At 41.5% G+C, this 16250-nt stretch overlaps 1 protein-coding gene across 1 annotated transcript in view; it reads left to right on the top strand.

Moving 5' to 3' along the window:
* The window catches only part of GRAP2 (GRB2 related adaptor protein 2), a 72482-nt gene continuing 56232 nt past the window's right edge, over positions 1-16250 (top strand). Inside the window, exon 1 of the mRNA XM_012507835.2 lies at positions 1-98. Within this exon, the coding sequence (XP_012363289.2) occupies positions 1-98 (98 nt within the window). The remainder of the gene's footprint in view (positions 99-16250) is intronic.

Below are 16250 nucleotides of genomic sequence, written 5' to 3'. Positions count from 1 at the left end.
ATGCTTGAATTCATCTTCCTTCTTGCCAGCAAGGATTCTAATAACTCGGTGTCAAAGCCAAGACATAAACTCAACCCCTTCTCTTCCAAAGGTATGTCGTTATACAACATCTGTACATATACTCTATAAACTTTGAACAGTTTTATAATTTGCAGAATGTTCTGTATGAGTTAATTAAAATGAATCTCATGGGTTCTCTAAATATTGCTTTTAAGTCCCATCAGGTAAGGTCTCTAAACCTTGTGCCGTGACAATGTTTGTGGTGATGGGATTTGACTTCTATCAAATGAATTGGGAGATCACTTGTTCCTTACCTAGTCCATAGTACAAAAATCTCCACGAACTGGCTTCAGAAGCATCTCAGGGAAAGATTTCCGACCGTGGGATCACGGAGGTAAAATTCCACTTCACCGTGATCAGGATTTAATCCAAACTGGAAGGGGTTGGAGGGGGTGTTAGAGGGCTGAGCAGTGATGAATGAACACTAGCACTCTGAGGTCAGGATTTCTCTCTTTGCTTGAATTTCTAGTTCTGTTCGCATTTTTGTTACCTGTACAAAGAACACCAGTTTTCATTTCTTTACAAAAAGAAAACTTTATGTTGAAGTGTATTTTGGAAGGGTATTGTCTGTCTTCGTACTGGCCGTTAGGCTCCATCCCTGTGACTGTCTCTGGTTTAGGCGTCCAGTCTGAAGATAGCTGCTTTGTGTTCTTTGTCCCAACTCTTCCTGAGCATGAGGATTGAACATACCTACCAAAGGTTTCACTAATTTAAAATGTACTGTATTGCCCTGACAGATATACTGTCAAAAAAAAATTTACCGTATTTATCTACCTGGAATTAGGCCTTCTTAATAAAGTATATGCAGCATAATTTGCACACTATTGAACATATACATCCCTAGATAAACTAGGAGAGGGAAATGTTTTAGATCTAAACCTCCAATGGGAAAAATTTCATGTGCTGTCATTATGTTTTCTGAGGATGGGAAACTTCAGGTCGAAGAATCTTTTGTTCTATGCAGCAATGTTTGTCATAAACGGTTTAGTTCTTTAGTGGCTTCTTTTTGTTTCTTATTTTTGGTTTCAGAAAGAGTATTTAGCAGAAGTTACTCTCCTTTAACAATCCAGTGTTGTATGTAAAACTTTATAAAATAATTTTATAGTGATCCTCTTTACAAAACCGTCCGCCGTTAAATAAGGAACACTGTAAATAGAGGACCACCTAAGTATATTTAATTTTCAAATATGAAAAAAATCGGACTCATACCCTTTTTTGTTTTTTTGTCAACGAGAGGTGGCCCTATATTATTGGATAAAACTGCTTTTTTAGATTGAACTTGGAGTGTCTCCCATGTGGTAAACTGAAATCTCATTCTCCCCAAATTGTAATAGATTTTTATCTTTTTAAAAATGACTTTACTGAAGCAGAGGAGAAGGAGATGATCAATCTATTCAATATGAAGAAATATTTCTGTTGCTAATACAATATCCTTTTGAATATCTCCCACGTCTTTGGCCCTGGTGAAAATCCCTTTCAATTGTTCTGTCTACCTCGTAGGGATATTGTAAGAATAAATGAGTTAACATAGATATGAAGTGCCTTAAGAAAAAGGCGCTATAAAAATGCAAGGTGATATCATGATTAGTTATTTCTTTGACTCTTGATCATTTTCTTCCCACTTCTTATACAAAATGTCTCTCACTTATTTCCTGAAGCCATCTCTTTTAGAACTATTGCTTCCTAGAAGAGCTGAAAATGATCCTAGTTCCAACATATTTATTGATTCCCAGATAATAACACCCACTGGTGTTGATGACTGACAAAGTTCATGCCTAAACTTGAGTAGAACTTGCCTTTTTTTCCTGGATCAAGAAAAGTCTGCAATTGTTCAAAAATGTGTCAGTAAGTGTGATTCCATCAGGATTTCTTAAATAAGTAACAGTTGCTGCTGGATAATCCTGGGGGCAGATTATTCATTTTTGTGCCCCTATAAAACAAACTCAAAACTTGTCCAAGAATCTTTATAAGTTGTTTGAATCAAACAACAGGGTCACTAGGTCCCCATTTGGCCATCTGAGGTATTTGCCCAGCATACCTTGACCTGTAAAGAAACAACACAGCCTTGGCTGGGCGCGGTGGCTCATGCTTATAATCCTAGCACTTTGGGAGGCCAAGGTGGGCAGATCTCCAAAAATAAACCATAATAATGATAATAACACAGCCTCATGAGTCTTTTTTTTTTTTTTTTTTTTTGAGACAGGGTCTCACTTTGTCACTCAGGCTGGAGTACAGTGGTGCAATCAGAGCTCACTGCAGCCTCAACTACCCTGGGTTTAGTGATCCTCCCACCTCAGCCTCTCGAGTAGCTGGGACTACAGGTACACACCACCACACCTGGCTAATATTGTATTTTTAGTAGAGACAGGGTTTTGCCATGTTGCCCAGGCTGGTCTTGAACTCCTGAACTCAAGTGATTCGCCTGCCTCAGCCTCCCAAAGTGTTGGGATTACAGGTGTGAACCACTACACCTGGCCTGCCCTTTCTTTTCCACTTAAAAATTCTTAAGAAAGCATGGCCCTGTTTAACAAATAAGCATTTTACAAACATTTATCGATCAATTACTATATGCCAGGCCTGGCGCTAGGCACCGAGTCCTCTTCAACAATGTTAACATTAAGTTTCAATAAACTTAAGTCAATAGGAATTCAGTAAATAATTTTTAAAAATTGTTTTTTTTTTTAAATATGTATTTTTAAACAAAAATTTTAGAGAATTAAAAGAAACTATTACAAAGTGCATGATGATAAAAGTCTTATATGCTCTCCAAAGAAAATGTTAAGACATACCTTAAGAAGATAGTGAAGAACGGCCGGGCACAGTGGCTCACGCCTGTAATCCCAGCACTTGGGAGGCCAAAGCAGGCAGATCATCTGAGGTCAGGAGTTGGAGACAAGCCTGGCCAACATGTTGAAACCCTGTCTCTACCAAAACACAAAAATTAGCCGAGCATGATGGCCGGCGCCTGTAATCCCAGCTACTTGGGAGACTGAGGCACGAGAATTGCCTGAACCCAGGAGGCAGACGTTTCAGTGAGCTAAGACCGTGCCACTGCACTCCAGCCTGGTCGACAGAGCAAGATCCTGTCTCAAAAAAAGAAAAAAGAAAAGAAAAGGTAGTGAGAAAATAACTGAAAATAAAACATAAAGGAAAGTTGAAATATTAGTACTCACTACCTAGGTTCAACATTTGCTAACTTTTTGCCATATTTGCTTCATCTATACCTATTTCTTTCTGAATTACTTGTAAGTTGCAGATGAAATAATACTTCACTCCTAAATAATGCAGTACTCATCTAAGAATAAAGGCATTCCTCTGTCTAACCACAATTCCATCATTAGGCCTAAGAGGATAAACAGTAAGTCCTTAATATCATCTGATAGCTACTGCGTATTTAACCTTCCCCATTTGTCCCCCAAATGTCTTCTATACCATTTTTTAAAAAAAAGAATCTAATTTTTAAAAATAAGAACATATTTTGCAGTTGAGTCTCATGCTTCTTTCTTCAACATTGGATGTTTTTAAAGATTAAGCCAGTTGTCTTGTACCAGGTCCCACTTTCTGAATTCATTGTTGCCTCATGGTTAATTTGTTCCTCTACCCACTTTATTTCCCATAAGCTCCAAGTTAGGACTAAAAGCGTGATTTGATTTTGATTGAACGTTTTTTGCAAGGTGCCACTGGGTGCTCCATATTGCATCTTATCAGGAGGTACAGAATGCCAGGTTGTTCCACTGTGCATGATGCCAAGTTTGATCAGGGCTTGAAGTAGTGATCTTGCTCAGGGGATCTCTTGTTGTAGAGGCACTTTTTCACCCCTTGCAATTAGCAAGTAGTCTCACGGGTTATCTCAAAATGTATCCCATAAACACTTTGGCACTGTGGTAATATCCTATTTCCCAACAGTCTCTCACCCAGTGACTTTAGGTAATAATCTTTGCCTAAATTGATTATTTCATTGGAGTTCATATATATTTTTAATACGCTTTGAAGATGGACTCGACATGCAAATTCATCATTATCAGCAGCAATAGCAGCTGGAAATATTTATTGAGTGCATAAGTTCAGGTAATAATAATAATAGTAGGTAACGTTTATTGAGTGCTTGCTGTGGAGCCAAGACAGCCTCGGTGTGAGCCCAGGCTTTCACTTACTAAGCAAGTGAACTGGGACAAGTTATTCTTTTTGTGCTTCAGTTTCTTAAGCTATAAAATGGGATTAATAATGGTGCCTATGTCGTGGGATTGTTCTGAAGAGTAAACGATTTATACGTGTAAGGTTCCTAAAACAGTGCCTGTTATTATTGTTATTTGCCAAGCATTGTTCCAATACTTTGTAGGTACTAACTCGTCTGCTTCTTCTAATGGTGCAATGAAGAAAGTGCTAATATTACCCTTTTTTCACAATGAGGAAACTGAGGTACAGAGAGGTCTAGTATGTTGTACAAGGTCACTTAACTAGTACCTGGTGGAGCCAGGATTTGAACCCAGGCTGTCTGGTTCCTGAGCTCTCTCTGTGATGACGGGCACATTCAGTGAGGAGTGATACAAGTGGAACTGAGTGGAAGTAGCCCTCACACACACCCAGACTTGAAGTTACTGAAAATCCGGGAGGTTGCCACCCAAACACATTTAAGGTTTCATTCATCTGAATAAGAACAGCATTCCACTAAGCACAGATAAGTACTCTTATTACATTTACATAGCTTAAGGCTCTGTACAAGAAACCTTGAACATAAAATACTTGGAACTGAAAAGAGTAGGAAAACTATGAAGTAACAGGGGGAAAAAATCCCTGAAAGGAGCAATACAAGCGGGGAGTTATGAGTCCTGGGACCTCAGAGCCTAAGGGTGGAAGATGATATTTTGATATAATTAGGAGGGAGAAAATTCCTCTCATTTTTCACATTTCTGTACTATATAAGATTTTACCATAAAACACAAGAGTATAAGCCATTGTCAGATTTATAAAAGGCCACAGTGGATTTCCTTAGAAGACGATGGATGACTCTTGTTAGTAGGTAACTTCCCTGGTTGGTTATCTCATACACTCAGATATTCCATAAGTCAGCCTGTGGCTTCTGAAACTGTATTGAGAAAAAGCTGTATAAACTAGGTGTTGGTCCATGCTCCTTCATTAGCATTACTAAAGGTTTCGACTGCTGAGTTGAATCTTATCCACTCCCTCAGTGGCCATTACAGAAAGCTCTCAAGTGTAATTTTCTAAAGAGAACTAAAAATAAATAAGAAAAAAAATCCAGCATCAATAATGGTTCTTTTTGCATTTCTAACACAGTCATTGCCAAATTGGTTCTGCCTTTTTATGTTTTTTAATGAAAAGCAGCCTAATTGATTAATTGGTCATGAAAAATACTTTTTCGTTTGTTTTTCTCCACACCCCCCAGCCTTCTAGAACCACGGGCTTAATGTGTCGGCCTACAAATGGTTCATGATTTGTGTTTTTTGTCTAGTGCTTTATGGGAAAATATTAGAAACAAACTGCTGAGAACTCAGTAGGAACTCAGTAAATAATAAGTAGATAGTTCTCTTGTTAAATATGATTTTAAAGAAACTCTTTCTAAATAACTAGGAAATAGTACAAGGGAAGTACAAAGTGGGGTGGAAAGCCTGGCTGACTTGTAATTTGAAATTTCTGTTCATCATTTTATAGATCACAGAGTTTAACCCTTTATAAAACAAAATGTAAAGTCTGATAGCTGAAAAGGCTCTCCTCTGCTAAATAGATTTGTTTGAAAATATAGATCATTAAATCGGTAAGACTAGCAGGAGAATCTCAACCAAACATTGAGACAACTAAGAAAATTGTCTACATCTAATACCTTATATCAGTACTTTAAGTTGACCATAAATACGCTGATACCCATAGCACATAGGTTCTTACTGGCAGTGGTTGGGTGGATGGGGGAAGGGGAGTGTCACAGACACATTCAAGATGTTGATGAAAGCTATGAAAACTCTCCCCAGTGGGGAAAAAAACCGACGATGCCTAGCACTTATCCTTACACAACTTTGTACAGAATTTCCTTGGGAAATTCTGGTGTCCATCCATCATAAATCACCTGGTGTCCATCCATATATCCTGAATAGGAAAAACTGCCTTTCTCTAGAGTTATTGTACACTGATCCTGATGGAGCTTTAAGAAGAGTTGCCGTGCAGGCTCAGTGACTTTGGGAGGACAAGGTGGGAGGATTGCTTGAGCCCAGGAGATTGACACCAGCCTGGGCAACATGGTGAGGCCCCATCTCTACAAGACATTCTTTTAAAAAATTAGCCAGGCCCAGTGGCCCACACCTGTAGTCCAAGCTACTCCAGAGGCTGAGGCAGGAGGATCCCTTGAGCCCAAGAGGTCAAGGCTGCAGTAAGCCATGTTCACACCACTACACTCCAGCCTGGGCAACAGAGTGAGATCCTGTATCAAAAAATAAATAAATAAAAAGAGTTGTCATTATCTTGTTTGATCTGGCTATGATCTTTGAGGTAGACAGACCACAGATTTTAACCTCTCATTCTCCAGAGTGGGAAAAGCAAGGCTTGGAGAGTTTCCGGGACTTGCTCAAGGTAATTTGCTGATGTCTGCTGGGACTTAGCACCAAGCCTGTCACACTGTAGCCTGGGCCCCTTCCACAACACTGGTCCAAACACAGGATTCTGGAGACGCAGGAGCCCTTGATGGGCTTCTGGAAAGCTGAATTCTGGCTCTACCAGAAGCTACCCACGTGATCTTAAACAAGTCACCTAACTTCCCTGAGCTTCAGTTTCTTCCTTAGTCAAGTGAGAGGTTAGACTGTGTGTTCTCTGAAGCCCTCTGATTTTCTGCAGAAAACTACTTAATCCCACTGGATCTGAGAACAGAGGGAAATGAACTTTTCTGCCATGGATGGCAAGACCCTTCACCCTTCTGTGTAGGGCATGAGAGCTGGCATCCAATTCTTAACGGATTCCCTTGCAATGTCCAAATCCCATTAGAAACTGCAAACATCTCAATAGTGCCTTTGTGGGCTGCTTGGGTGTCCTGCCTCTGGCTGCCTCACTTGCTGCAGGGCTGACTGTCCACAGCAATTATACTCTAACCCTGTGCTCTGCATCGGGCAGACATCCCATGAGATTTTATTACCCCTCTTGGGTAGTTCAGGGAATCATATGGAAGTAAATAATGCTGATGGGCTTATTTTGGGCTGATAGATCCTTATCCTTCTAAAGAGGTTATGCCTTTCAAAGGTCACAAAACCTTCTCCTTGATTTTTTATTATGAACATTTATATCCTTTAATGTCCCAGAATTGTTCTTGGAAGTTGGAGACTCACAGGCGGGCCTGCAGCTGTGAATGCAGAAGTCCTGAGACTAGGGGAGGACATCACCACTCTCCCTTGGCCTTTGCAGTCATCCAAGCTAAGTGCTAATATTTGTGATTAACAGGTGTTGATAGGAAATTGGGGCCCTGTGTCTCGGTCTTTTTGTGCTTCAAATTTTCTAAGTGAACTTCAGGCTGGCAAGTGGAGTTAGATCAACTTGTTACAGAGAGTATCATCTGCTCGGTACCGTGTCAGGTCACTAGACTGTGGGAGGTTATACTGACCAGTGATGAGAGTGACAGAGCATGAGCTTGGCTCCTGTATTCTGTGTTCTATGCTCAGCCTCACGGATGACTCACTGTGCCTCATCGACTCCTCTGTCCTCGAGTGAAATTATGCCATTCTTTAAGCCACTATACAAGACACTTTTGAAGATTCATGTGTTGCTACCCCCACAATATCTCATTTGTACAATGCAGAACATGGTGCTTTCTTATGTAAACAAACTCATTTTGTGGAATTTTTATTTCCTAGATCAATATTTTTAAATAGACTACTAATTCATTTTATAAACCAGGTACTGTAAGATTTTATGAGTTGACACTTGGTACCCTGTAAGTATCCAAATAATCAAAGAAGGAGAAAGTGTCAAGTCAAGGAATCCCCTAGCTGAAAAGAAATTCCCAATACCTGGAACAAAAAAGATGGAGCTTTGAGAGAGCAGACGTTGTTTTTCTCCAGCATAGATCCACAACTTCCATTTTTAAATGTAAGATGTAAGGGAGATTTATGATACAGCCTACTTTGTCAGCTCATATTATTTCATAAAGTGAAGGGTCAATTAGGTGTTATTATCATCAAGAGAGCATGCTGTAATGCTTCGTCTTGTAGATGCTGTAAAAATTACCTGTCTGATTACTTTAATTCATCTTTTGGCTACTGTCTGCAGAAATTCTCTCAGTCCCTAGCTCACAGGTATGCAGATGTACTGAGAACATTTAGGGAAATAAAAGCAAAAAAAACAAAAACAAAAACGGGTCCTTTCCCCTAAGGAATGAACAGTGTATTGGGGAAACTAGGAAAAACAAACAAACAAAAAATTGCTACCACAATGCAAAATTCCTCATGAGGAGATTAAAAAATGGCTCAAGATGGAGATTTTTAGAAAGAACTTCTTGAAGGAGGTGCATCTGCAGGCTGAGAGAGATGGTTTAGCAAGCAGGCATCAATGTATCCACAAAGCTTTACACTTCAAGGAAATCATAGGAGAAACAGGATCTTCTTTGCTGAAGATCTGTTTATTTTGCTAACAACAAAGAGTTAGAGCCGTGTGAAGTTTCCACGGGGAATCCAGAAACTAAACTTCTGCCACTGGAAACTACCTCAAGATCTTTTCCCAGATAGCCTGCTCTTCCCCTGCTTCCAATCATGTCCCTTAAAGTCTTCTTTTTCAAGCATAAAGATCCTTAGTTCTTGTAACCACTCCTCCTATGAGGCAGTTTTGCGTGCTGCCATTATTTTAAGCACTCGCCTCTGACTGGACTCTAGCTTAGGGCCTCTCCTAAGTCACGGGACTCAGAATGGAACAATGCTCTCCAGGAGTGATCTGAGGATGCAGAACACCATGGGGTAGTTGCCTTCCTTGATCTGTAGTCTATACTTCTATTAATATGGCCCATCATTGCATGAGCCCTTTTGGCATCCATGTCACACTACTGACTCATACTGAAATTGTGGTCAGCTAAAACCCATGAGTTCCCGTGCACTACTACTAAGCCAGATCTTTCTTTCTTTCTTTTTCTTTTCTTTTCTTTCCTTTTTTTTTTTTTTTTTTTTTGAGACAGAGTCTCGCTCTGTCGCCCAGGCTGGAGTGCAGTGGTGCAATCTCGGCTCACTGCAACCTCCGCCTCCTGGGTTCAAGTGATTCTCCTGCCTCAGCCTCCCGAGTAGCTGGGACTACAGGCGCACACCACCAGGCCCAGCTAATTTTTGTATTTTTAGTAGAGACGGGGTTTCACCGTGTTGGTCAGGCTGGTCTCGAACTCCTGACATTGTGATCCGCCTGCCTCGGCCTCCCAAAGTGCTGAGATTACAGGCATGAGCCACCGTGCCCAGCCAGATCTTTTTTATTCTGTACTTACATTGTTGATTAAAAAAAAAAAAAAACCTAGGACAGAGGTTTAAATGTAAAGACATTTATTTCTATTCCACTTGATCATTTTGATAACAACTTGTCCAAATCTTTCAGAGCTAGGGTATTAGCTTCCCCTCCCTGCAGGTGAGTACTTACCTGCTGGTGCAGCTAATCTCATGATGGATCTCTGGCCTCTAAGGGCCAGAACTTCATTGTCTCCTTCCTATCCATAAATTCTCTGCAACTCTGGATGAATCTGCATCCTTAGACAAACTAGTGGGCCTCAATCTTCCTAAGTAAGATAGGAATAAGTGTGAATGGCCATTTCCTCCTTGCGGTGAGGATATGCAACAATGAGTTCGATATCTGCAAAACCCTAAGGAAATGTCACTCAGAGGCAGCATTAGATGAGGGGAGAAAAAGTTTATTTCAGGCTCTCAGCAGCTTTCAGAAGACTTGATTATCCTGATCACTACGCGTGAAAGTTAATGACTTCATTTTTGCAGTTATTTTAAAAATATAACTGGGTTATCCGATTTTTGGTTGTAGTAACATCACGTGATGGTCAGTATCATTTTACACATTATTTGTAATGTGAGCAAGTGCCATAAAGCATATCTGCAAGACTCATTTAAAATGACTCTCTTCCCTCCATCCCCTCCCCCAGCCCCATCCTCAACCCTACCCTCTTCCGTTTGTAATATGGGACTACAAAGATCTTATAGTTTAGGTTTCCGTCAGACTTTTGGAAACCTCTAAAAGACTTACCAAGCTAGCTTAGAAGTTCATAGATTTTTATCCCTGGCCAGCGCAGAGAGCTCACAGGTAACGTGTGTAATATTTATAATTTCAAGCTAATAGAAATGTCATATTTCAAAACACATCCCTGAGAGCAGTTTTTTTGTTCCTTATAGACAGGTGCAGGGAACATCCAAATTTTTCTAGTCTGCCATTCTAATGCACATTGTGATGTTGCTCTTGTGACCCTATAATTATTAGTTTTCCAATAGCCCCTCCCCAACCTTTCACGTGATTTTTAATCCAGGGCCTGGGCACTTGTAGCAGAGTGTGATCCTAGGACCAGCAGCAACGGCACCGCCAGGGAGCCTGTTAGAAGTGAGGATCTCAGGCCCTGCCTCAAACCTATTGAATCAGAATCTAAACTATGAAAAAATTCCTCTGGTGATTCTTATGCACAATAAAATCTGAGAAGAACGGATCTAGAGTGAAGGGATTTTCATTCCCATTTTACCTGCTGTAGACCTTATGTTGTAATACAAAACTTACAAACTTCCACTTGGTGTTTATTAAAAGGTTAGAGTCCTTAATTAAAATGTTGTCAGATTCAAATGTTCTGTTTATACATTCAGCTATTTCTCAGTGTATATAACTGGCTTTAAAGTACTCTTGTCGACCAGGCATGGTGGCTCACGCCTGTAATCCCAACACTTCGGGAGGCCAGGGTGGGAGGATTGCTTGAGCTCACGAGTTTGAGGCCAGCCTGGGCAACATAGCGAGATCCCATCTCTACAAAAAAATTAAAAATTAGCCAGGTATGGTGATGCACACCTCTAGTCCTAGCTACAGGATGCTGAGGCAGGAGGATCACTTGAGCCCAGGAGTTTGAAGTTGTAATGAGATATGACTGAGATACTGTACTCCATCCAGCCTGGGTGACAGAGTGAGAACTTGTCTCTAAAAAAAAAAGTACTCTTGCCTTTCTGGGTTCTTGTGGAGCAGGGGTTTTCCCCCACTCCCACCAGGGACATTTGGCAATGCCAGGAAACATTTTTTGTCACAGTTTGCGGGGAGAGGTCCTACTGGTGGGTAGAAGCCAGTGATGCTGCTAAGAATCCTACAATGCACAGGATGGGCCCCCACAGCAAGGACTTAACTGGCCCCAAATGTCAATAGTGACAAGGTTGGAAAACACCAGTATATGATTTATAAAGACTCAGATGTGCGACCATAAACCATAGAATGCCGTAGGAAAATAGAGTCATGCGGCATGTCACTATATGACCAGGCAAAGAACAAATAGACCAGCAGTGGCCGGAGTGACAGTGGTGGGGTTATGCAGGGCAGGGAATGGAAAATCCAGCCACAGATGAAAGGAGACATCTAGGACCAATGCTAACTGGTACTCTGTGCGCAAAGGCAGTCAGCTTTCGAAGACAGGGCTAAAAGGCCGGGCATGGTGGCTCACACCTGTAATCCCAGCACTTTGGGAGTCCGAGGCAGGTGGATCATCTGAGGTCAGGAGTTTGAAAACAGCCTGGCCAACATGGTGAAACCCTGTCTCTACTAAAAATACAAAACTTAGCTAGGCATGGTGGCGGGCACCTGTAATCCCAGCTACTCAGGTGGCTGAGGTGGGAGAATCGCTTATACCTGGGAGCTGGAGGTTGCAGTGAGCAGATTGCACCACTGCACTACAGCCTGGGTGACAGAGCAAGACTCCATCTCAAAAAAAAAAAAAAAAAAAAAAAAAGAGGACAGGGCTAATGTTCAGGGACTGGACACCCAGTATGAGCTCCAGGAGGGGTGGGAGGAGGTGTGGGAGAAATAGAGAGAGAGAAGGCTTCAGTTCTAGAGTGGATACCAGGTATGATCTCAAAGTCATGTTAGACATGGAAAACAAGAAAGGATTTCAAGTATTAGCATAGAAATACACAGGCAGATTTCAGGTAAATCCAGTAAGATGAAGACTCAGGAACAAGGCAGAATCCTGCTTGCTAGAACTGGGACGCCTCAGAGCCAGGCCAGCAGCAGGCATGACTGATGCCGAGTCAGCCAAGTGTTCAGCTAGAGTGAGCTTCTTAAATCCCTCCCAACTGAGAAGAGGCTTAGTGCTGAGTCTACAGCACGGTTGACTTGCAAGAAGGGGTCAAGGGCTCCCAGCTATGGAGAAAGGTAGACCAGAAGTAAGCCAGAAGTAGACCAGTGACAGCGGCCACTGAAAAATCACGGGATAAGAAATGGAATAGAACTCGAGAGGTCCTCTGGGTCATTCCCCTACTGCAGGGTGCACCTAAATCATTTCAGAAAGATTATCTACTCTTCAACTTTAACATTTTCAGAGAAAGATTTCTTAAGGACCGGTGGATGCCTTATAATCCATCGAAGTCAAAACTTCTTCCCCGTTTCTAACCCTAAACACCTCTTCCTGGGATGTAAAGCGAGTGTCTTTCATCCCACGCTGCACACAATGGGATTTCTAACATTCGGTAATGATAAAGAACACAAACTGCCCTCTGCAACTGCCAAGCACAGCCACCCCTCTTCCAGGCTAAAGCATCTCAATTCCATTAGCGTGTTGCCCTGAGAGTCTCTCCCCGACCTTTTAATCCCCTCATTATCCTCTGGACCTGCTCCAAGCCTTGCCTGCTTGAAATAGTTACCACCAAGTATGTATTTCTTTAATAAAAGCTGTGTGCAGACTGCCTTTTTGCCATGGAACACAAGGAGGAATATAAAAGAATATACACAGTTTTGTTGGTTTTTATTAGTGTCTCTCCTCTCTCTCCAAGGAGTTGTCAATCTTCTCTGCACTTATAGTCTAGTTGCAGCACTAGTCCTTAGGCTAAATTTCACCAAAACATTTTGGTTGTTCAGCAAACGCTTTCACTGTGACCCTCACCTAAGGACAATAGAGTACACCATCAAATGGGATAGCTCTAATGTGAATTTAGCTCTAAATAAAACTAGGATAAATGCATTTGTTCAGTTCTAGAGAAGGCATCATACTGTCCTGTGGATTTCATTTCAAATGAGCTGCAAAACAAAGTTCTTTTCCATGGAAGGGATTTACTCAACTGAATTCACTCAGTTTGCTGTAACTGGATTAATCTCATTTCACATCATGTCTCTAAGTAGAAAAGTAAACTGATTTACAGCAGGCTAAGTGGATATGTTGATGCATCCAACATCAGTGAGATTTATTCCAACTAGATTGCAACCAGAAAATGGCATCCTGGTTGTTTTTGCTTCTATAAAGTAGTTGCAAAAGTGCACCACTTTCGTACTCGATCTGAAAAACAGTTTATCAAAGTTACAATAGATGAGGTATTGTGGGATGCGACAGAACATACGTACGTCAAATGAAATGAGCATTTCTACCTTCCCAGATCTTGAAACGGTCTTTTGCCCCCCAACCTTATAAAAAAAAATACTCATTTTAGGCCAGGCATGGTGGCTCACACCTGTAATCCCAGCACTCTGGGAGGCTGAAGCAGGTGGATCACTTGAAGTCTGGAGTTCAAGACCAGCCTGGCCAACATCCTGAAACCCCATCTCTACTAAAAATACAAAAATTAGCTGGGTATGATGGTGGGTGCCTGTAATCCCAGCTACTCAGGAGGCCGAGAAAGGAGAATCACTTGAACCCGGGGGGCAGAGGCTGCAGTCAGCCAAGATCATGCCACTACACTCCAGCCTGGGCGACAGAGTGGGACTCCATCTCAAAAAATAAATAAATAAATAAAATCATTTTATTCCATCCCCATGTTGTGAAAGCCACCCTTTTTTATTTTTGAGTTGTGTTTCACAGGGCACTGCTCAAGGTAAACACCCAGCCCCACTTGTGGTTGAGCAGGCGTTGACCCCACACTGGCTCCCTGCCAGCGCACCTCCCTGGAGCGAGCCACCACCCCGTACCTTGCTCCACCTTCTGCTTTCTGCAGCACGCTCTTTCTTCTTTTTCTTCTGCATCACTCTGCATTTCCAAAGCCACAATCATGTCATCCTCTCGGGACTCTCAATCTCTGTCTATGCTGGTGCCCTCTCCTTTGTCTCTCCCAAATTGCCGACTTTATTCCGGCTTCTGCTTTTAACACAATAAGACTGCTATTGGAAATTTTTTTCTGACTTCTATAGCTGGCAGTTTGCATAAACAGAAGTTACTTTCAAAGGAAAGAACTTGTGGAGATGAGCCTGGGGTGTCACAGGGCTGTTAATATGGGTCAAATGTAATAATGTGTATCAAAAAGCAATTTGTAAACTGAAACATGCTCTTCAAAAGTAAATTATTACTGTATTATATGACTTTAGGGTTTAAAAAGCAGCTAGATGATATGTAAAAATTCAAGGCTCAGTAGCATCATTGGAAAAGAAAATTAGAAAATAGGGAGGGGCATGGATGCTTCTATCAGCAAGCTAGGGGCCACTCAACATTTTTTCCAGCCAAAGCACACCCATTTAGCTGAGAGCTGAGGACTGCCTGCTCACCATTCTGGACCTAAGGCCTTCCCTCTTGCTTAAGCTCCCCCATCCCTCTCATCGCCACCTTCCCAAATCCTAGCCGACCCCAAGGGCTGACCCCCAATCCACCCTCCCTTCCCAGCTCTGCCCCGGATGAAGTGAATCTCTTTCTCTCCAGCACTCAGTCTTATGTTAGAATTATTTATCTGGGCATTGATCTTCCTGGATTGACTGTGACCTGCTGAAGGCAGCGGTGGTCCTGGCATCTGCCACAGCCCCCTCCCCCAACAGTACTTCATCACCTCCGTGAATGGAAGTGAATGGAAGGAACAGCTCAATTAGGATGGCAGAGGATCAAGGAGAGAATTCCACGGACCCAAAATATCCTGCAAAAAGGCTTTGTCCCCAGAGGTTGGTCTTCAATTTGGAAAAATTCCTACCTGAGCAACTGTAGGACCCCTCTGAAATGGAACAGGGTCTATTAGACTCGTAAAAACCCTCAGTGATGAGTTGGTTATTATTATTCTCTGTACTTTTCTGTACATTTAAAATGTTTTATATTTTAAATTGAAGTAAAAAGATCCCATCCTATTTAAAAGTTAGTGAGTTGAATAAGTTTCATTATAACTTGATTTTCTTCCTAAAGGTTTTCCTATAGTTCAAATTATAAAAGTCATTCCTAGATTCCCAGCTTAGTTGGTCCCCCATGAAATCACGATTCTTAGACTGTGTTTCACACAATGCCAGGTTACATTGCACCCTTACTGAAAGGAACTTCTTGTGCAGAGTGCGGGGCTCTTGGAGAAAGAAAAGTACCACTTTTTTAGCACATTAAAAAAAAAATCCTTGAGCCGTTTTATTGTTTTAATACTCTACCTTTGATGGAGCAGAAATGATTTATTTGATGGTTTTGGCAGGTGATTTTTTTTAGGAATCATCTTTAACACTATTAGCCATGTAACCATTGCCAAGTACATAGTAAGTACTCAATAATTATTATTATTTTTTTAATTAAAATGTGATGCACTTCTAAACTAAAGGTAACTTCAGTCATGTAGAATAGAAAGCAATGGGTGGAGTTTCCAATTGCTTCTCTTTGGTATTCATTAGAAATCATTTTTGAAACTGAGAAGTTGGGGGAAAGATCAGACATTTTTATGGAAACTGCATTGATGACAGCAGAGTGTAATTTTGTTGATAGCGATTTGATACACAATTATTTGAGGGATCAAATTGAGTGCTCATGGATTAGTGCTGTGTTGTTACTGTAACAGAGGATTGGCGCAGAGCCCTGGCCCAGTGCAAAGCTCTCTAGCATCATTTCTTTTCCTTCATCAGCAGTCCAAAGCCCCCCTCTGTACAACTCCATGCAGCACAGTCCTGGCACAGACCCCTAACCTGAAACTCCAGCCAGTTTCCCTAACAACACGCCTCTCCCCTTCACCTGCCAGATGCTTCTCATTCTCAGACACTGCACCCTGAAATTGGGAGCTTTCACTGAGTTAAAAAGGCAAATATAGAATTACCTAGCTGTATCAGTATTT

This window comes from Nomascus leucogenys, chromosome 7b (assembly GCF_006542625.1).
Source record: "Nomascus leucogenys isolate Asia chromosome 7b, Asia_NLE_v1, whole genome shotgun sequence".
Classification (NCBI taxonomy): Eukaryota; Metazoa; Chordata; class Mammalia; order Primates; family Hylobatidae; genus Nomascus; species Nomascus leucogenys.
The sequence above is the reverse complement of the archived record's forward strand: the minus strand, read 5'-3'. Positions and strand labels throughout refer to the sequence as shown.